The 22,914-nt window shown below is 41.5% G+C and overlaps 1 protein-coding gene across 1 annotated transcript in view; it reads left to right on the top strand.

The window, feature by feature from the left end:
• The window catches only part of LOC109917363 (cytoplasmic polyadenylation element-binding protein 2), a 98,200-nt gene that overhangs the window by 1,501 nt on the left and 73,785 nt on the right, over positions 1-22,914 (top strand). Inside the window, exon 2 of the mRNA XM_048603171.1 lies at positions 2,633-2,723. Within this exon, the coding sequence (XP_048459128.1) occupies positions 2,663-2,723 (61 nt within the window). The 5' untranslated portion in view covers positions 2,633-2,662. The remainder of the gene's footprint in view (positions 1-2,632; positions 2,724-22,914) is intronic.

Raw genomic sequence — 22,914 nt, 5'->3', positions numbered from 1 at the left:
TAATGCCATTATAGTCTTGCACCTCTCCGTCACTGTAAACTCCTCCATTTCCACAAGAGTCGCCACCAAGATCACTTCATTTCTCCAATTTTGGTCTGTTGTACGTAGTCCTTTTTTTAAACCTCTCCATTCAAGATTTTCCACTTTCACCACAGGAAACTGAAAATTTAAGTTGTTTGCTTCAATTGACTGTCTGCACCCTCTTTTTAAAGGCAATTTGAGGAATGGAACAAAATATTTTCTAAGATATTCGTGGTGTATAACCGGATTACTTTGAATTCTTCAGGTTTGAGATTAATAGAGGAAGAGCTATGCTAATTATTCTGTAGCAGCATTGTAAATGCATTCATAGAACATGTTTACAATGCTACAGCTTGCTTTCCTTTCTACTCGTGAACTCTGATTTCTTATTGTGTAAATGCAGTTGAAACTGAAAAGCAAGAGAACTACTTCCAGTTGAAATTATAAATGTGATTTTTTTTTAAAACTGAGTGCAGTGGTTGACTGGTAATAGAGTTCTTGTTTAAAACAGCTGAAGAGTAAGTACAGTTTGTTATGTATACAAACACCGGAAAATAACACTTTGACCTTGCTGTTGCATTGTTTGGAAAATTTTGTAACAGCTAATGTATTGAGTAACAACTAAAAAGAAACTTTTTAATAATCGAAATAAACTGACCTAAGTCATTATTCGTAATGTGAATAACTTGTGCAAAACACTTTAAAACTGGCAAAATATTAAAGTAAGCGTATTTACTAAGTATTTGAAAGGGTTAATTTGCAAGTTTAGAATAGAATAGCGGTTTATTTTCAGCTGTATTTATGATAACAGTGAGATCTGTATATGTTGCCACAATTTGTCATTTTAAGTGCAGAAATTTATAAAAAAATAATTGAAACAAAGTTCATCTTTCGTTCCCTCCACGGCTCCTGGGTTTCTGAAGTGACTATGGGATGGCGCTGCTGAAGCTGCCCCTGATGTCACCAAAGCAAGGATTTCGGACTGGACCCACCACGCTGCCACTACCGAAATCACTGCCACACCAAGGAGGAACAGACTGGACCAAACAAGTCGCTGATGCTGAAGCTGTCGCTGCCTGAAGCCACCATATTGTTGCCATAGCCATGAATTACCGGAGCCACTATATGTCCACTGCTAAAACCGCCGCACTGCTAGCAGAAATGGACCAGACCCACCAAAAATAAAGTCATGGCCACGAGGAGCGGACGCCTGGATCCACAATGCCACCGCTGCTGCAGCAGGCTCTTAGAACCACCTTCCTCCACTGTAGCCACAGAAAAGAAGAAAAGGTGAACTTTGATAAAGAAGAAAAAAAAGAACAAAAAAAAGAGCAAAGAAGAATGTGACCAGCCTGGTGAGCGGGAGGGGGAACGTACAGGCACAGAGCCTGAACACATCCTACCTTGCTGCTGCCTCCATCCAGTCTAATGATCTATGGAATAAAAAGTGAATCCTGCAGTTTTACGTTTAATATTTTGAACATAATTTTTAGGATCTTGTAAAATCTGTTATCTGTCTGAAAGCAAAAAATGTAACTTGGCAAAGCTAGTGTGCAATCTACATACTGAAATAGATTTAACATTGAGGCAACTTGTTCTGTAATTTTAAAATTAATGTTAGTCTAGATTTTATCTCAGTTAAGTATGGAGACACCATCAAATATCTGAAGAATGTGATAAAATTGAAGGATCATTATGCTAATTGAACATAATGCAGCATAAGACAATTTCATAAGAATCACCACAGAATTAACAGACAAACAAGATAACTTGTGACTAGCATTTTAATTGATTTCACGTTCATTAGTACATGTTGGGTGTCATGAGCCATTTTGTCTGGTGATCACTGGTCGGGAAATGCATTGTTGCTAAGTACAAGAAATAGGAATCTCCACTGTCTTGTGCCAACAAATTACCTTGGACTTCACATGCTTGTCATAGGCGCAGGCTAGCACAGTAATTGAAATCACGTGGGAGGATCCATTCCCAACTCCCACCTGCTCAATGATCATTTGGAGCAATCCCAAGTGGATAAAGTTTTCAAGTTTTTGAATGTGCCCCTCTCCAATCACTGCAGTGAAGAGAGGCAGATTGTGTTCCACAGATAAGGTCCTATTTTAGAACATGAAGTCAGTGATCTTTTTTCCGACAGCAAACCAAAAGCATTGGGACCGTTCTAGCTCCAGCTGCATAACCCATTCAGAATTGTCCTAGTAGATGCTTTTCATTCCTTCTTTCAGACAGACATCTCATCCTGCTGGGGCTTCCAGCGCCCAGGATTTCTTCAGGCCATCTGAGGTCTGACACTTTGGCCTCCTGGCATTGTCCATTGACAGCCATGATGCACTTTGTATTTGTTTCAGACACTTAAATCACTTTTTTTATTAATGGTCAATCATATGTTTAATTTAATTCAGATCAAATGTCTGTGCTAAAGGCTATATCTTGTAGTTCAGAATGAATTGATAATTGACAGTTTGACAAGACTTCATACGATTTGTATCTTTTTTTGGTGTAGTAATGTGCCTATTGTTATCTTGCACTATTAACCAAACTTCTAAATATTTGTAGGATTAGTTTACATTGAGTTAATTTTTTTTGTTGTTTACAGGATCGCAATCGTCTATATGACTCTCTGAACATGCATTCGCTTGAAAATTCGCTTATTGACATAATGAGAGCTGAACATGATCCACTGAAAGGCAAGTATTAATTATTCTTTCTTGTAATACAAGAGACATAAGATTTTTACAAAACGTTCGAACACGTTGTCTTCCTAGCATTCGTACTAATTCGGATCTGATATTAGGAAGACAAAAACTGAAAAGATGCACGTGTGCAATCCTGCATAAGTGTGATCTTGGATAATCAAACATCCTAAGTATGACTTAGTGGCGTGGAATATAATAACAAGACAAGTTTAGTATTTTTAAAAGAATATATTTCAATGAATGAGGATAAGTGAGTGCAATGTGATTTATCCTCTTTGGTGCGAAGAACATAGCACGATTAGACTGAGATTATAGTGGATTAGAAATGTGGTGAAAAATAACCTTGATAACAAGTGGAATTACATGGAATTTTGCAACATAGAGCAAGGCCAGTTGGTCTAGCCCAAGTCAGTGTTTATGCTGTATGAGTTGCCTCTCATCATAATTTCTGTCATCATATTTTCTGATTCCTTTCTCTTTCAGATACTTATCCAGCATCCCCATAAAAGCATTTTGATTCATAAGGTTAAGTAGAATCAATATGAATAGAAATTAGGTAAAACAGGGTCAGAAAATGTTGGGAGTAAATTCGAGGCCTCCCATCAGTAATTAGAACATTGGACAGGGTATAACGCTAGAAATGATTATGTATTGAAAATAAAACAAAAGGTTGTTAATAGTCTAAAAAATGTTTTGATCCCTCTTGGTACCATAAACTAAAGGAATGGAAACCAAAAGGGCTCCAAAGAGGTAAAGTAAGCTGGTATATAATTGCTCAGGGATGTGCATTTCACTGGCTGGGCCAGCATTTATTGCCAGTCCTTAATTGTCCCTGAACTGAGGCCCTTTGAGTCTCATGTAGGCCACAAGAGGTCAGAATTACTCATTTCCTTCCCTACAGAATTAGGGAAATTTAACAGCAAGTTATATTGTAGCCATGAAACTTTGAATTTTTTTTAGTGAATTCACATTTCACCATCTGCCATGGTGGCATTCAAACCCATGTCCTCAGAGCATTCGGCAGGAATTCTAGGTTTCGTTTCTAGTGACTACTACCATGACACTGCCTCCCATAAATAGAAGATGTTAAATTATTTTGTCAGACTTGCTTGCGTTCTTATCAAAATGATAGAAAAATATCTAATCTATATGGTCAGTTCCATATTAATCAAGGTCAGAAGTGAGGATGTTGCCAATGGTTGAGCAATGTTCACCACCATTTGTGACTCTTTGAATACTGAAGCAATCTGTGTTCAGATGCAGCAAGATCTACAGTCTGTCTGGCATTTGCATAATGTGAATGTTACTTGTCCCTTGTCAGCCCAAGCCCAATGACCATCTCAAATAACAGACAACGACCACCTCTTGAAATTCAATGAGTTACCATCACTGTGTCCTCCACTATCGGTATTTATTCCGAGACTACCTCACCGACACTTAATTATTTACACACCTATAATGTGTTTGACCATCTCATCTAAACCTTATTTATTTATATACTTTCTAGAATACTGTGGTCTCTGGATAGCAACCAGGAAACTGATTTTCTTTTTCTTGTCATTCTCCAATTTGGTGACATAGGCCAATTATCTGTCCTAGTACTCTCTTGACCTCAATCAGAACAAAGTAAGAGTAAAGTCTGGACTTTTCTAATTTGTACAACACACTATGGTGCTGTCTCCGATCAATCAGTTTCCTGTTGACAGTTTTTTTTTGTTCATGGGATGTGGGTGGCACTGGCTAGAACTGCAATTTTTTTGCTCATCCCTAATTGGCTAGAGACCAGTTCAGAGTCAACTACATTGCTGTGGGTCTGAAGTCACATGTAGTCCAGACCAGGTAAAAATGGCAGATCTCCTTCCCTAAAGGGCGTTAGTGAACCAGCTGGGTATTTATGACAATCAGCAGTGGTTACTTAGTCACTATTAGGTTACTTTGTAAGTATTTTTCACCAATCTATTCAGACATGATGTGACAGATTTTTGGCATAGATGGAACTTAAACCTTCTGGCACAGAAGCAGGGGCACTACTGCTGTGCCACAAGAGCCATTTTACTTAACAATCCACATCTAAATCAGATGTTCTCCATTCAGCCATATGACAGCCCATGTATTAGCTTTATATGCAGATTTTTACTGAATTGGTCAAATTCCACCAGCTCAGAAATTGCTGAAAAAACTCAGTAGATCAGGCAGCATCTGTGGATAGAAAGCAAAGTTAATGTTTGGGTCCTGTGACTCTCCTTTTAGAACTCCATGATTTTGGGCCAAAGCTAAAAGACAGAATACAGTTGATTTAGTAGCAATCAACAGGAGCCTGGAGAAATTAAATAGATTGGTTATGGAATTTTCGGTTAAAGTTATTGTTAATAAATGTGTATTAGTGCAGGAAACCAGCACTGAATGAGAATGCATTTGCATAGGTACAAAGGATTTGTGTAAGTTTATTGATCACTCATTAAGAGCAACGAACCAATATAACATTACCAGTGAAGATAATTCAGTACTGGGTGTGCCTTGAGGACTTTTGATAGATCAAATAAGCTATTTTTTACAATTATATTTAATGGTAAGGCTACAGTTGAAGTATTGTGTATAAATTTGACAAATCAAATGTTTTGAGGGTTTGCAGAATAGACTTGAGTTTTAAGTTGAGAGGCTCATTAATTAGATTTGTTCATTCATTAGACAATATTTTCAGTGAATACAATACAAATTTGGAAATATTAAAGCAATTGCCTAATTGCTTTTGAGTCTGTTATTTGGTTCAGGAGATCATGAACCATTGTCAGCAACATGAATGTGTGGGATAGTACCATATCAAAAGCAGGTGAATCTGTTGATTGACTTCTATGAAAATGATTTTGAGGCGTGGGGAGGGGCAGGATCCTCCTTGTGGCATAATGGCAGTGTCCCTATCCCTGGACCAGGAGGCCAGGATTCAAGTCCCCGCTCCAAATGTGTGCAATAACACTTCTGAACAGTCTGATTAGAAAAAATAGGATAATGACAAAACATGGGGGCCCTCTTTATGGCACAGTGGTAGTGTCCTGACCCCTGGACCAAGAGGCCCAGGTTCAATTCCCACCTGCTCCAGAGTTGTGTAATAACACTTCCGAGCAGGCTGATTAGAAAAACAGGTTGAATAAAAAAATTTTTTGGAAGGGCTAGTACGGCACAGGTGTACTGTTCCCACCTCTGAGCCAAGAAGCCTGCGTTCAAGTCCTGTCTGCTCCAGAGGTGTGTCATAACATTTCTGAACAGGTTAATTGCACGACTTGGGAGAAGAGCTGATTTGAAGGTTGGAGGGTTAAAATTTGGCTTAGAAGATTGAACATTCCATGAAATCCCAAGCTGGATCTTTGTCACTATGGAAACAAAGTTGTTTTTTTTTCAGGATTGGAAGATGTAAATTCTTGTGCTTTTAAATTAATCACTTTTAGTGATCAGGCATCACTTCGAGAGTGCAACTTCATAAGTTTATTTTTGTGTAGTTTTGTCTCCTGAAGTGGATTATATTTTTATACTTTTCTAAAATAAAGGATTGTGTACTCTAATAACTGCTTTGTCACCTTATGCAGCTCTTTATGTTCAATGATGACATTCTAGTAATGAAGATTGCACAGGTTTATTGAATGGTAATATTGAGTAATAATTGACAATATTACTATAGAATGCAATCCATGCAGGTGTTTGGCCATGACAATAAAATTACTTATTTTGTCATTTTAGGAATGCTTAGTTGATAGTTAAAGCTAAATATTTCTGACAAGTTGAAATATTTTCAGTAAAGGCTGTCATCAATAATGGATTTGATTATTTGCATTTTTAAGGTCAAATACAAAGGTCTCAAAATACCAATCATTATCCTGTGCAATGAAAGCAAAATTGACTTTAAAGTTATTTTTAATCCATAAATGTGTATCCCTTTTTGGTTTGATTGATAAAGGAGCCGTACAGCTGAGCCACAGAGAATATCTCTATTTTAGTTCACAATCTACACTGTGTTAATGGAAAGTCACCTTGGCCCCTTTTGCCATGGAAAGGGAAAATTGCTAAAGTAGGTACAGATGAAGAAGGTATTGATTCCGTTGTGGTTTCTTTCAGAATTTAAAAAAAATTCTGCTAGTTTGGTGCCTCCAAGGCCTCTTTCTCCTTTGTTTGTTCAGAACCAAGTAAATATCACTAAGACCTGTTTTACTAATGTAGTTGACCTTAAATCTGCATCAAGATCATTGCTTCCACCGGTCCATCTATAGGTATTTTCTATTCAGCCTGTATGGAGATGTTATGGTGCACCTCCTGAAGCAGGTAGTACTTGAACCCAGGCTTCCTGGCTCTGAGGTAGGGTGCTACCACTGTGCCACAAATGCCCTTAATTAAATTAAATGAAAAGCTTCACAAATTTGTCATCCTTTGGGCAAGGACAGCAAGGGAGCTCATTGATTTTCTTTTTCCCCTACCAGGTCCCTCACCACTTAGCATAAGATGATCAGGGCCTATGTTTTGTATTTGTACCTCAGTATAAATTAGATTTACAAGCCTGAATTTTATCTCTGGCTTGGTCATCCTTTTAACGGGGAGGAAATTGGGCCCTGAGTCGCTGCTGCTGCAGCAGGTCCAGCTTTATGATTTGCTACTGCAAGCAGTTTCCTAATTGGCCACTTGCAGACCTAGTGCGCTACTAAGGCAGGCATAGGTAGGAAAAGGGATGGGGACATAAGGCAGAAATTCAAGGAGCTAGGATGGAAGCTTAGAGCTAGAACAAACAGAGTTGTTATCTCTGGTTTGTTACCCGTGCCACGTGCTAGCGAGGTGAGGAATAGGGAGAGAGAGCAGTTGAACACGTGGCGACAGGGATGGTGCAGGAGGGAGGGATTCAGATACCTGGATAATTGGGGCTCATTCTGGGGTAGGTGGGACCTCTACAAACGGGATGGTCTACATCTGAACCAGAGGGGTACCAATATCCTGGGGGGGAAATTTGCTAATGCTCTTCGGGAAGGTTTAAACTAATTCAACAGGGGGGTGGGAACCTGAATTGTAGCTCCAGTGTACAGGAGGTTGAGAGTAGTGAGGTCATAAATAAGGTTTCAAGGTTTCAAGGTTTCAAGGTTGCAGGAGTGTACCGGCAGGCAGGAAGGTGGTTTGAAGTGTGTCTACTTCAATGCCAGGAGCATCCGGAATAAGGTGGGTGAACTTGCAGCATGGGTTGGTACCTGGGACTTCGATGTTGTGGCCATTTCGGAGACATGGATAGAGCAGGGACAAGAATGGTTGTTGCAGGTTCCGGGGTTCAGATGTTTCAGTAAGATCAGGGAAGGTGGTAAAAGAGGGGGAGGTGTGGCATTGTTAGTCAAGGACAGTATTACAGTGGCAGAAAGGACATTTGATGACAACTCGTCTACTAAGGTAGTATGGGCTGAGGTTAGAGCCAGGAAAGGAGAGGTTACCCTGTTGGGAGTTTTCTCTAGGCCTCCGAAAAGTTCCAGAGATGTAGAGGAAAAGATTGCAAAGATGATTCTGGATAGGAGCGAAAGTAACAGGGTAGTTGTTATGGGGTCTTTAACTTTCCAAATATTGACTGGAAACGCTATAGTTCGAGTACTTCAGATGGGTCAGTTTTTGTCCAATGTGTGCAGGAGGGTTTCCTGACACAGTATGTAGATAGGCCAACAAGAGGCGAGGCCACATTGGATTTAGTACTGGGTAATGAACCAGGCCAGGTGTTAGATTTGGAGGTAGGTGAGCACTTTGGTGATAGTGACCACAATTCGGTTACGTTTACTTTAGCGATGGAAAGGGAGCGGTATATACCGCAGGGCAAGAGTTATAGCTGGGGGAAAGGCAATTATGAGGCGATGAGGCAAGATTTAGGATGCATAGGATGGAGAAGGAAACTGCAGGGGCTGGGCACAATTGAAATGTGGAGCTTGTTCAAGGAACAGCTACTGCGTGTCCTTGAGAAGTATGTACCTGTCAGGCAGGGAGGAAGTGGTCAAGCGAGGGAACCGTGGTTTACTAAAGAAGTTGAATCTCTTGTCAAGATCAAGAAGGAGGCTTATGTAGAGATGAGGCGTGAAGGCTCAGTTAGGGCGCTTGAGAGTTACAAGTTAGCCAGGAAGGACCTAAAGAGAGAGCTAAGAAGAGCCAGGAGGGGACATGAGAAGTCTTTAGCAGGTAGGATCAAGGAAAACCCTAAAGCTTTCTATAGGTATGTCAGGAATAAAAGAACGACTAGAGTCAGATTAGGGCCAGTCAAGGACAGTAGTGGGAAGTTGTGCGTGGAGTCCGAAGAGATAGGAGAGGTGCTAAATGAATATTTTTCGTCAGTGTTCACACAGGAAAAAGACAATGTAGTCGAGGAGAATACTGAGATACAGTCTATTAGACTAGACAGGATTGAGGTTCATAAGGAGGAGGTGTTAGCAATTTTGGAAGGTGTGAGAATAGATAAGTCCCCGGGCCGGATGGGATTTATCCGAGGATTCTCTGGGAAGCTAGAGAGGAGATTGCAGAGCCTTTGGCTTTGATCTTTATGTCGTCATTGTCTTCAGGAATAGTGCCAGAAGACTGGAGACTAGCAAATGTTGTCCCCTTGTTCAAGAAGGGGAGTAGAGACAACCCTGGTAATTGTAGACTAGTGAGCCTTACTTCGGTTGTGGGTAAAGTGTTGGAAAGGATTATAAGAGATAGGATTTATAATCATCTAGAAAGGAATAATTTGATTAGGGATAGTCAACACGGTTTTGTGAAGGGTAGGTCGTGCCTCACAAACCTTATTGAGTTCTTCGAGAAGGTGACCAAACAGGTGGATGAGGGTAAAGCGGTTGATGTGGTGTATTTGGATTTCAGTAAAGCATTTGATAAGGTTCCCCATGGTGGGCTATTGCAGAAAATACAGAGGCATGGGATTGAGGGTGATTTAGCGGTTTGGATCGGAAATTGGCTAGCTGTAAGAAGACAGAGGGTGGTGGTTGATGGGAAATGTTCATCCTGGAGTTCAGTTACCAGTGGTATACCTCAAGGATCTGTTTTGGGGCCACTGCTGTTTGCCATTTTTATAAATGACCTGGATGAGGGCGTAGAAGGATGGGTTAGTAAATTTGCGGATGACACCAAAGTTGGTGGAGTTGTGGATAGTGCGGAAGGATGTTGCAGGTTACAGAGGGACATAGATAAGCTGCAGAGCTGGGCTGAGAGGTGGCAAATGGAGTTTAATGCAGAAAAGTGACAGGTGATTCACTTTGGAAGGAGTAACAGGAATACAGAGTACTGGGCTAATGGTAAGATTCTTGGTAGTGTGGATGAGCAGAAAGATCTCTGTGTCCATGTGCATAGATCCCTGAAAGTTGCCACCCAGGTTGATAGCGTTGTTAAGAAGGCGTACAGTATGTTAGGTTTTATTGGTAGAGGGATTGAGTTTCGGAGCCACGAGGTCATGTTGCAGCTGTACAAAACTCTGGTGCGGCCGCACTTGGAGTATTGCGTACAGTTCTGGTCACCGCATTATAGGAAGGATGTGGAAGCATTGGAAAGGGTGCAGAGGAGATTTACCAGGATGTTGCCTGGTATGGAGGGAAGGTCTTATGAGGAAAGGCTGAGGGTCTTGAGGCTGTTTTTGTTAGAGAGAAGAAGGTTAAGAGGTGACTTGATAGAGACATACAAGATGATCAGAGGATTAGATAGGGTGGACAGTGGGAGCCTTTTTCCTCGGATGGTGATGGCTAGCATGAGGGGACATAGCTTTAAATTGAGGGGTGATAGATATAGGACAGATGTCAGAGGTAGGTTCTTTACTCAGAGTAGTAAGGGCAAGGAATGCCTTGCCTGCAAAAATAGTAGACTCGCCAACTTTCAGGGCATTTAAATGGTCATTGGATAAACATATGGATGATAATGGAATAGTTTAGGTTAGATGGGCTTCAGATTGGTTTCACAGGTCGGCGCAACATTGAGGGCCGAAGGGCCTGTACTGCGCTGTTATGTTCTATGTTCTAATGCTGCCAACACAGCACTCCGCCTGCATCTCTGCAACACCAGCCTGGTCACTAGGATAGGGGTCATTAAAGGCAGGTAAGAAATTCTGAGCCAAACAAAATTTATACAGTCACTGAGTTGAGGATCAGAATAGAAACCTGCTTTGGTGATTGGGTAGGGAGCCATGATACCGTCTTCCTTGTTAGCGCCTATTTCTCTGGTCTATGGAATCTTGGCCACTCTTTCCCCCGAACCAGCCGTTGAAGGGAGACCATCATGCCATTGTCTTCAGAAAGAATGCCAGTAAGACTCTAAAATAGCACTTAAGCGTCTTGTGCAGATTGATTGCCTGCCTCCTTGGGCCAGGCCAACTGCATCTATTCCCAATGTTGGGAAACAGTCCAGAGAGAATCTACTATGTCACAGGTGCAATATGGGCAGAAATCCACTGATAAGTGTGGAGCTGGAGAAGCACAGCAGGCCGGGCAGCATCCGAGGAGCAGGAAAGTTGACGTTTCAGGTTGGGACCCTTCTTCAGAAACGGGGAGGGGGAAGGGAGCTCTGAAATAATTAGAGAGGAGGGGTGAGGCTGGGGAAGGTAGGTGGGATGGTGATAGGTGAGTAGAGATCCACTGAAGTCTTTCTGGAGGGAGGAGGATAACTTCACAGCAGGTATCCCTAGAAGAAGCTTTGCAGTGGTGTTATAACTCACTCAGTAAGAACTGCTGATACTGGAGTCAGAGATAAGTGTGGAGCTGGAGGAGCACAGCAGGCTAGGCAGCATCGACCCGAAACGTCGACTTTCCTTCTCTGCTGCCTGGCCTGCTGTGCTCCTCCAGCTGCACACTGTGTTATCTCTGACTCCAGTGTCAGCTGTTCTTACTATCTCTGAGAAATTTATTGATGCCTCCAGCTCCCAGCCTGCCTGCAGGGTGTTGGTGAAAGTCTGCCCATTAATGTGCCTGTCAAGTAAGAGATTTTGTGTTTATTTGAACTGGGGAAGGGTGAAAGAGGACAGTTAACTAAGAAGATTTAGGGTGAGGACCTAAAGTTTTGCTAATGAGAGAGATTTTGAGGAAGCTTCTCAAGGTGAGGGCAGTGTCGAAAAACCAAGTTTTAAGAAACTTTCAGAGTGGAGGCTTGTGGATGAAAGGAATGAAGAAGTGCACAGTAATTCGTTTAAAAATATGAGCTGGAAGACATTGCAAAGGTAGGGAAAACATTGCAGAAGTCACAGTTTGGATTGAGTGTTTCAGTAGATGGGGAGACCAGCAATGCTATGAAAGATAGCAACTTTGTATGTATAATTTAATTTTGAAGGAAGAAATGTAGTTCTAAATTTCAGTTAAAATATATTTAGCGTTGGAGATTTTGGCAGGAACTGTTGGATTTGCAGGGGTATATATGCAAAAAATGCACCAAATTTTTAAAGAAAAGCAAGCAATAAAAAGATATTGTCTTTTCATTAAAATGTGATTTATTTTAAAGTAAACAAACGGGTTAGTTGCTGAACTGTTCCTGTCAGCAGCACATCTATGACAACGTGAAATGGTAATTAACTTGTATATTGGCTTCATTCTTCTAAAAAACATGCCCATTTTGTTTTGCTTAATTCTTTATGGTGTTTTCTCTTAGTGCCTTGGGATCAAGGATGACTTGTTTACACTCGTGTCTAAGGATTCTAAGATGGCTAAGTCCATTGCACAGTCTGCGCACAATGCCACATTTGGGGCAGGTGGTGCTTGAAAGATTAACTGGATGGGGAGGGGAGGATAGTGGAAAATTATCCTCATTGTCTTAAATGGATGATTCCTTACTCTGAGACCATTCCCTCTGGTCCTAGATTTTCACAAAAGGAAGCAACCTCTCGGCATCTACCCTTGAGACCACAAAGCATCTTTTGCATGTTTCAGTAAGATTTCACCTCATTCTTCTAAACTCCAATGAATACCAGCCCAACCTAAGAAAATCCCTCCATACCTGAAATCAACCCAGTGAATCTTTTCTGGTCTGTCTCAATTGCTTATGTACCTTCCCTTAAAGAAGGGCACCAAAGCTCTTTACAGTTTTTGAAGTGTGGTCTGACTACTGTATAGCTTTAGCAAGACCTCGCTACTTTTATACACCTGTGAAATAAAGGCCAACATTCAGTTTGCCTTCCCTATTCCTATTCGTCCTGCTGAACTCTGATGCTAGCATTTTGAGACTCTTTGGAATTCTGTAGCTCAGCAGGTTAAAGATTCCCTTGAGTGTATTAAAGACTGAGATTCTTGGACTTGAATCAAGAGATGAGAGATTCAGGCAGGTAAGTGAAATTAAGGTCAAAGACCAATGATGTGGCACTAAACAGAACAAGCTTGAGAAACCATATGACCTGCCCCTATTTTACTTTTATTTTAGTTTCAAATTTGTTAGGAATAACCTAGTATCTTCTCCTTTAAGACAGGAGATCTGCTTAGCCTGCCCTAATATGATTTGAGACCCACAACAATGCAGTTGATTGTAACAGCCTAGCAAATCGTGCTGTTATACCAAGTTGCTATAGATATTAAAATGCCGCAAAAATCCCTGCTACACTGTTGGTATGCCCTTAACAGGTTCACCACCACCACCTTGACAGCAATTAGGAATGGGCAATGAATGCGGACCTTGCCAGTCAGTCATTTCACAAAAAGGCTCATTTTTCATAGTTGATGAAAGTGGTAGTAAGATTAGTTTAGCAAAGGCTGTTTTGCTTTTACTCGATAGAAGTCAGTTACAAAGCACAAAGCTCTTATTCTTCCAATAAGACTGTTTACAAGCTAATCTTCAAATAGAAAGTTGAAACAAGTGGATCTTTTATTTTGTGTACTTCTGGTTGAGGGCAAAATCCTTTGGAATGTTGAGTCTGCACCCTTCGTTTGGCCACTTAGTGTTTCAGTGACAGAGCAATTTGGATTCAACACCTTGATTTGATGCAGTTTGTGAGCAACCAAAATATTTAATATGCAAAACAATTTAAATGAAAGCAGTTGTGGAAATACTTGGAAAGGACAGGGGTCAAATATCTGGTTAACTGGAGCCAACCACTCGTTACTTGTAAGTACTGTGAAAAATCTGTATCCGGCATTGAAGCTCCTTTTGATTTGATTTTCTAATGTTAATTGCTCCTTGATAAATTGCATTGCCTCTCCTGGTAGCTTATTGCAATAATATATTGAAAAGTGCAATTACCAGCAATTTATATTGCAGCTTGAAACCACTGAATTGATGAATGTCATCTTCAGTTTCCTGACAATATTTATTATTCCCGTTCCTTTTATTCCTCTATTCAGGAGTTGTGGAGTAGGAAAGGCAGAAAACAGGAATGTATTGGGTCTGTTGTGGGGAAGATATTGCAATCAATCATTGAAGAGATTACAGCTGGCAAGTAGAAAAGCTCAAAGTAATTGAAGAGACCACATTCTCTTCGTAGTTTCGAGAAGTGCGAAATTTGACGAATTAGATCTTTGGAGAAGTAACATGGAGATAAAAGTGAGCCTGTAGATGTATTTGGATTCCTAAGAGCTTTTGATAGAAGGCCGTGTCAAAGAATATTGCTGAAAATAAAAGCTGAAGGTGTAGGGAGTAATATTAACATGGATAGGAGTTTGGCTGGCAGACAAATGTTTAGAATGAGTGGGTTATTTTGTGGGGGTAGATTGGACAGGCAGGACTTGTTTCCAATAGAGGCTTGAAACATGGGGGGCAACTTTTAAGTGTGTAAGGTGAACGTGGAAAGGATTTTTCCTCAAGTGCCCAGGACTAGGGGTACTGTCTTAAATTTGGCGATCGCCGTTTAGGACAGATGAATTTCATTTTTGCAAGGGTTTTGAGACTTTGAAGCTCTGCCTTGAAATCTGGTAGGAGTAGGAACAAATTTAAGGTAGTGGTAGATTGCTTGTTAGGCCAGGGAATCAAAGGTTCTTGGGGTAAATGGGAATGTGGAAACTGATGCATTAACAGATCAGTTGTGATCTTTTTGAATGAGAGCAGGCTTGAGGGGCAAAGCTTCTGTTCCAATCTTGTATGTAGGTATGCATTTTCATAGGAATATATACATGCTGTGGAAACTGCATGAAATTTGATAATAAAAATTTTGTTCTCCAGTATCTCCATGATGTTTACGTACTATAGGATTAGGATTATTTACATTAGAAAGACGGAGGTTGAGGGGGGACCTGATTGAGGTCTACAAAATCATGAGAGGTATAGACAGGATGGATAGCATGAAGCTTTTTCCCCCAGAGTGGGGGACTCAATTACTAGGGGCCACGATTTCAAGGTGAGAGGGGAAAAGTTTTTAAGGGAGCTGTGCGTGGAAGGTTCTTTACACAGAGGGTGGTGGGTGCCTGGAACGCGTTGCCAGCGGAGGTGGTAGAGGCAGGCACGATAGCATCGTTTAAGATGTATCTAGACAGATACATGAATGGGCAGGGAGCAGACGGATACAGATCCTTGGAAAATAGGCGACAGGGTTAGATAGAGGATCTAGATTGGCACTGGCTTGGAGGGCCGAAGGGCCTGTTCCTGTGCTGTAATTTTCTTTGTTCTTTATAGGTAAGGGCATGATGATTAACACACTTGAAATATGGAATAACTATCAATGTTAAATATTTTCTTTGGATGTGAGGTTAATTTGAGTTTGGTATTGAGACCATACTCAATGAGAACATCTTGTGTATGGCTATTAAAATTCAATTCTGTAAGTTAGGTGGATAAATGAAATTGAAATAAATGAAAATTTACGCATTCTATGAAACTTGTTACAATCATCAGATTTTACATTCAGCAATGCTGGGCATCTTTGTTAAACTGCTTATCACATTGGGGAGCCTATTTTTGATCTTCAACAACCTAAAGAGTTAGCAGAAGTTTTTTTTTAATCTTTGCTCAGTAAATCTTAATTTTGATTTGCTTCCCAAGCAAGATTCAATTATTTTCAGCAATGAAGCTGGAACTTGGGAAGTTTAGTATCAATAAAATGCGATAGAAGCTTGAAACAAGTCAAAACTAGCCATGATTCGATTTGCTTTAATTCAGTGTGTTTTTGGCCTTGTGTAATTGTAACAAAGTCAGCCAGGTGGACCTCAAAGAATGAGTTCCCTGATTGGGGCTGTTATCTGGTCTGACCAGGGAGCTCTGCCTGACAAATAAGAACAGGAGTGTCAGAGGTTCTGTTCAGAGTTGGCTCTGAGGGAACTGGATGAGCGTGATGGACTCTCGCATGTAAACAAAGGGTGATTTGGTGACGGGATACTGGACCCTGTGGAGTTACTTCAGTGGTGATGAGAGAAAAGCACACTGCTGAAAAATTTTTTTTCTATTCGTTTTGTGGGATGTAGGCGTCGCTGGCTGGCCAGCATTTCTTGCCCATCCCTTGTTACCCTTGAGAAGGTGGTGCCATTTTGAACCGCTGCATTCCTCCTGCTGTGGGTTGACCCACAATACTATTAGGGAGGGAATTCCAGGATTTTGACGCAGGAACGGTGATATATACCCAAGTCAGGATGGTGAGTGACTTGGAGGGGAACTTGGAGGTGGTGGTGTTCCCATATCTGCTGCCCTTGTCCTTCTAGATGGAAGTGGTCGTGGGTTTGGAAGGTGCTGTCTGAGGATCTTTGGTGAATATCTGCAGTGCATCTTGTAGATAGTACACACTGCTACTACTGAGCATCGGTGGTGGAGGGAGTAAATGCTTGTGGATGTAGTGCCAATCAACTGGGCTGCTTTGTCCTGGATGGTGTCCAGCTTCTTGAGTATTGTTGGGGCTGCACTCATCCAGGCAAGTGGGGAGTAGTCCATCACACTCCTGACTTGTGCCTTGCAAATGGTGGACAGGCTTTGAGGAGTCAGGAGATGAGTTATTCGCCGCAGTATTCCCAGCTTCTGGCCTGCTCTTGTAGCCACTCTGTTAATGTGGTGAATCCAGTTGAATTTCTGGTCAATGGTAATCCCAGGATGTTCATAGTGGGGGATTCAGTAATGGTAACACTATTGAATGCCAAGGGGCAGTGGTTAGTCTCTTATTGGTGATGGTCATAGCCTGGCATTTGTGTGGTGCGAATGTCCCTTGCCACTTGTCAGTCCAAGCCTGGATATTGTCCAGATCTTGTTGCATGTGAGCATGGACTGCTTCAGTATCTGAGGAGTCACGAATGGTGCCGAACATTGTGCAATCATCGGCGAACATCCCCACCTCTGACCTTACAATGGAGGGAAGGTTATTGATGAAGCAGCTGAAGATGGTTGTGCCTAGGACACTACCCTGAGGAACTCCTGCAGAGATGTCCTGGAGCTGAGATGATTGACCTCCCATAACCATGACCATCTTCCATTGTGTCAGGTATGACTCCAACCACCGGAGCGTTTGCCCCCTGATACCCATTGATTCCAGTTTTGCTAGGGTTCCTTGATGCCACACTCTGTCGAATGCAGCCTTAATATCAAGGGCTGTCACTCTCATCTCACCTCACCTTTTGGAATTCAGCTCTTTTGCCCATGTTTGAACCAAGGCTGTAATGAGATCAGGAGCTGAGTGGCTCTGGCAGAACCCAAACTGGGCGTCACTGAGCAGGTTATTTCTGAGCAGGTGCTGCTTGATGGTACACCTTCCATCTCTTTACTGATGATCGAGAGGAGACTGGGGCGGTAATTGGCTGGGTTGGATTTGTCCTGCTTCTTATGTACAGGATATACTTGGGCAATTTTCCACATTGTCAGGTAGATACCAGTGTTTTAACTGCACTCTAACAGCTTGGCTGAGGGAGCAGTAAGTTCTGGAACACAAGTCTTCAGTACTATTGCCAGAATGTTGTCAGGGCCCATAGTCTTTTGCAGTATCCAGTGTCTCCAACCATTCCTTGATATCATGTGGAGTGAATCGCATTCACTAGCAACAGTTGTCTTTGAGTTGGGGTGAGCATTTCTGGCATGATGTGGGAAGTTTGACTCGTTCAATTCAGCCATCGAAGACTGGGCCCAGAATGTGGAAAAGCTACATTACTTTTTCCAGGTAAATAACATTGGAGCAAATGAAAAGCAACGATTAACTCTCGACAGCTTGTGGGCCCGCAGCTCTTTTGGCTGTTAGAAGCCTGACTTTGCTTGAGGCACCAGATACGAAAACCTTACAAGACCTGACAGATTTAGTTAAAGAATATTACAACCCCAAGCCACCTCTACTTCTGAGACACTTTGGATTTTACTCAGCAATTCGAGAATCAGATTTGGGATTTTGGACTAGGTTAAGACAGCTAACCGAGACATGTGACTTTGGTTTAACCTTTAATGAGATGCTGAGAGACCATTTGGTGTGTGGAATTAATGATGTAATCATGCAAAAGCGCCAACTAGCAGAAACCCAGCTGGACTTCAGACAGGTACTACAACTGGCTTTATTGTTGGAAAATGTGGCACATGGAGCATATGAGTTGCAGGGTATTCCAACAGAAGTGGACACCCTTGCCCATCCAGCTGAGCTTGGAATACCACTTGAGTGAAGGCCATGGCATAACCTCAGTCGCGACATATCCTGAACAGAGAGACTGTAGGTTGCGACACAGCAAAACACTGAAACAAAGCCAAGCTTCAGCCAAACAGTTAAAATTTTCCTCAGGATCTGGGCTGACAAGCCATTGTAGTTGCTAACAGTATGCAGACTTGAGACAGCCAAAGAGTCTCATTAGATCTAAATGAGTAGGAAAACTCATAGGCAGGTATCCAGGACAGTACACACCCTGGAAAGTCCACCTGCATCTAGTTTGCAGCAGTTAAATTGCTTAGCAACATCCAAATCATAACTAATCAAAATATATGGTTAACTAGTCACCCTGCTATAATGGGAGGTCGACACCCGCTCGATCACTTCAGTAATTGCAGAACTAGCCTCTAACAAAATTTGCTCTGGACCCCAACCTTTAAGTTTGCACAAAGCCTGAGACCCTTTACCAGGGAACCTTTACAGATTAAGGGTACAACTTTTTGGTCCCAGTCTCTCGTGAGAAGCGGCTGGTTCAGTTACCACTGATTTGTAGTAAAAGGGTCAGGCCCAAGCTTGGTGGGGTGAAATTGGTTGAGAAAGATTCACCTAGATTGGCTCAACGTTTTTTGGTTAGAAAATGGCTGCCTGAGTGAGGTCCTAATTGAATACCTAGAGGTTTTTCAGGAAGGTCTAGGGACTTTCAAAGGAGACAAGACCAGCTTGCACATTGACCAGGAAGCATTTCCACAATTCTGCAAGGCCAGCCCAGTCCCATTTGCATTGTGTGCAAAAGTAGAAGCAGGAATCAGAAGGTTGGAAAGTAAAGGAATCATCAGTCCAGTTTGTGGAAGGTTGAAACGGCCTCAGGAATGCTAATGCTGGACACGTGTCTAGCACGGGGGCAGCACGGTGGCTCAGTGGTTAACACTGCTGCCTCTCAGCGCCAGGGGCCTGGATTCTATTCCTGCTCGGGCAACTGTCTGTGTGGAGTTTGCACATTCTTCCCGTGTCTGTGGGTTTCCTCCAGGTGCTCCGGTTTCCTCCCACAGTCCAAAGATGTGCAGTCTTGGTTGATTGGCCATGCTAAATTGCCCATAGTGTTCAGGGATGTGTAGCTTAGGTGGGTTTGGGGAATGGGAACCTCTGAGGGCCAGTGTGGACTTGTTGGGCCGAAGGGGCTGTTCCAACATTTGGGATTCTATGGAAAAAAATATTGATCACGACTCCACTAAACGAGAGACACACTTTACTTCAAGGGATGAAGTTTGGCGTAGGAACCATGAGAATAGCCCTGCATGTGTAAGAGGGATGGTCAACACTAGGTCAGGCCCAGTGACTTATAAGGTTCAGGTAGGTGTGATGATCCTGAATAAGCGCACGGACCATATGAAAGCTGTAAACTCTCAAACAGTGCAGGAGCAATACATGCCCGGCTCCTTGACAGGCATTCTGACTGTTCGGAGCCTGTGGGTTCTTCCTCTCCATTGAACATTGAAGATACCTCAGAATCTGAGATGGACAAGGCAGGTGTAGCCAACTCAACGCCTTTGCCATCTGAAAAAGGGAATAAATTTGTTTGAAGGTGCTCCGGGCACAAGAGGCGAGCTACTATGTGTTACGTGCTGCCCATATCAGAGGCACAGTTGGAGGAACCAGACCCAGTGCTAAAACGCTGCAGGAGCTGCTACAAGAGAATGAACCAGCCTATGACCTCAGGCGTGGCAGGGATGTAGTAACTGTAGTGAGGTCAGCCATGTGGACCTCAGAATGAGTTCCCTGATTGGACCAGATTAACAGCCTCAATTCTGGATCCCTGGCTGACAGATAAGAACAGGGGGTGTCAACATCCTTTGGGCTCTGAGGGAGCTGGAACAGTGCCGAGGATTCTCTCCACATGTAAGGAAAAGGGTGACTTGGTGATGGAATTAGCCTCAAGTTATTTCAGGCTTTGTGTAGCTTCAAGATGTTATTTGTTGGCCATCCCTAGTTGACCCTAGTTTTAATGAAGCAGACCACAATTCTTTGGAAGCTGTTTTGGTTCTTTTAAAATTAATTTAGTTCTTAGAAATACATTAGTTTGAAATATTATTTGTAAATGAGGTCAAAATTGTTATTTTTAGTATACATTAAGAAAGCAAGTGAGAACATTTTGTGCTCAATGTTCTGGAAGCGTACCAAGTCAAAATTGCTCTGGTTAAAGAGGATGAAATTGTGGGCAAATGCAACAAAAAATCTTTATCCTATTGTAACAGGTTTCAAGAGCTTTGTACAACAGAACTTGTGACCAAGGAATTAAGATTTAAAAAGCTGATTTTTTTCATTACTTGGGTTAAGGGCATTGCATTCATGATTGGCTCCTATATTAATGCATTCTCAACTTCACTTCAACACTCCATTATACTAAATGATCTCACCATCTTCTGAGACATGCTAATTTATTTCCAAATGAAGTTTATGCCGTATACTTTTTCAGAAGAAATAATTAGTTATTTTTTTAGAAACTGTACTTCCTTTTTCAGTCGTTTTGGTGGTAAACATTTAACTTTTTAAAATGTATATCTTGTGCAAGAATTTAGTTGCACAGATTAATTGTTTTGAATACTTGAATAGAAATATCTTTACTGATGTAGTAAAAAGCACCCTTCAGGTTATTTTACTTAGTTTCAAATATTGAGTAATCATAAATGTACAATTAAATAATATGATTGTGTTTATCATCAGTGTCTGTAACTATATGTTTGAAGTGAATGAGGTCGGGGTGAAATGTGACATTCCAGGAAGAGGGAATCTGTGCCCCTGCAACACTCTTGAATCGTCACAATATCCTGACTGTCCTCCCTGCTTATAACAACCACGTGTGATATTGCCCATGCTGCTAGAACTTTCATCATTAATGCTTTTTGCCCAAAATAGACTTGACTGATCAGCCTTTCCAACCATAAATGTTAGATCGTCCAAAACCATGCTGCTCCTAACCAGTCGGCATTATGTGTCGCATTCATCGCCTTTACGCCGCTCAGCAGTGGTGTTCGAATCTGTGTTTTCGAGACTAGTGTTTTTTTCTTGTTGATTAGCCCCTACCTGGGAAAGGAGACTGGCGTTTTTTAAAAAAAAACTGACAATCCCAGTTTCTAACAAAATGAAAAATGATACTAAGATTGGAACTCAAAATTTTTAGGAGGACAGAAATTGTGTTAAACATTTTAAAGGACACTGATCAATCCAAGCTCAGTAGAAATCAATAAGTCCAGTTGGGCAGTACAAGCAAACTGAGGAAGATCAGAACAAGATCCTGAAGTTGAGAATAAGCAAATACATAGTTGCTACAGCTATTTTGTCAACTTGAAAATATCATTGGTGGATCTTATGCCATTTAGATCAGGATGAGGAGACCCTATAGAAATGTGCAGTTTTTAGTAAAACAGTGCCTATGGAACTCTGGTTGGTTCTGTGCTGTTGTTGGCTAACTTTAGGAGAGTAGTTGAAATTCTCCATTGAGACAAACTTTTGAAGGACTTTGCTGACTGGACTGTCTCCTGGAGCAATTCTTCTGCTTTAAACCAAGGAATCTTGTGACTTTAATCTTTTAGTAAACAGCTGGGGTTTTGGTTTTCATCTTTTTCTGAAAATAAAAGCCGCTGGTCTCCTCCAAGGTTGTAACAATTTGAATTGCCTTTAGGCTGCTCAATAATGCAAAGTAAAATGGTCATCCTTTTGTGTTTCAATCCATTCATGGCTTTGGTCTTCTCTCATGTGACTTCTTCAAGCTATACAACTCAATTTCCCTACACACTATTTTCGTTCAACTCTGGCCTCCTGTGCATATTTCCCTTTCCCTCTATCAACCTTCTGCGATGACGTTGTAGCTTCACGCTTTCACATTCAGTCACTAAATGTTTTCCCCACCCTTTTGTTTTAAGACCCTCTTTATTAAGCTTTTGGCCACTCAATCTGATATCTCCTTTATCTTGGTGTTCTTTTCTTTAAGAGAAAAAGATACATCTTTGTTAAAGTGTTTTGGAATGTTTTACAATAAAAGCACCATATGAATGCAAGCTTTCATTTGACAAGCTACTGGTGGCAGTGACCGAGCTCCTTGTAGCAGATCGGTACTTATCCTGTCATGCAGAGCTGAATACAGTGTGAATACAATGGGAAGGAAAGTGACAAAAATTAGCTGCGAAATTATAAATAGGTTCATTCTGAAAACTACTGGCTGCAGTATTCATAGAATGTGGTACCAAATGTTCCCAAGTGATCTGGCATTGTGTTGGATTTCCAGTGCTAAATTATCAAGCACTGTCCCAAAATACCAATGAAACTGACTGGTATTTTACAACTTATTGGGCGGAGTTTGACTTTTTCCCTGAACTTCTTATCCACCCCTTTCTACCCACAAGCTATTAATTTGCCATTCCTCATTAAATTTATAAACTGGAACTGGAAATCCTTTTTGAAATAAATTTTGCACTTTCATACAGCAACATTTTCTTTTTAATTTGTTCATGGGATGTGGACTGGCCAGGTCAACATTTATTGTCCCCGCTGTTGCCCTTGCACCGACTGGTAGCCATTTCAGAAGTAGTTAAGAATCAGCCACTTTACTGTGGGTTTGAAGACCTGCGTAGGCCAGACCAGGTGAGGCCAACAGACTTCCTTCCCTAAAAGGCATTAATGAACCACTGCCTGGACCAAAATACT

The sequence above is a fragment of the Rhincodon typus genome, chromosome 1 (genome assembly GCF_021869965.1).
Source record: "Rhincodon typus isolate 14 chromosome 1, sRhiTyp1.1, whole genome shotgun sequence".
NCBI classification, from domain to species: domain Eukaryota; kingdom Metazoa; phylum Chordata; class Chondrichthyes; order Orectolobiformes; family Rhincodontidae; genus Rhincodon; species Rhincodon typus.
This window is presented reverse-complemented; position numbering and strand designations above follow the sequence as displayed.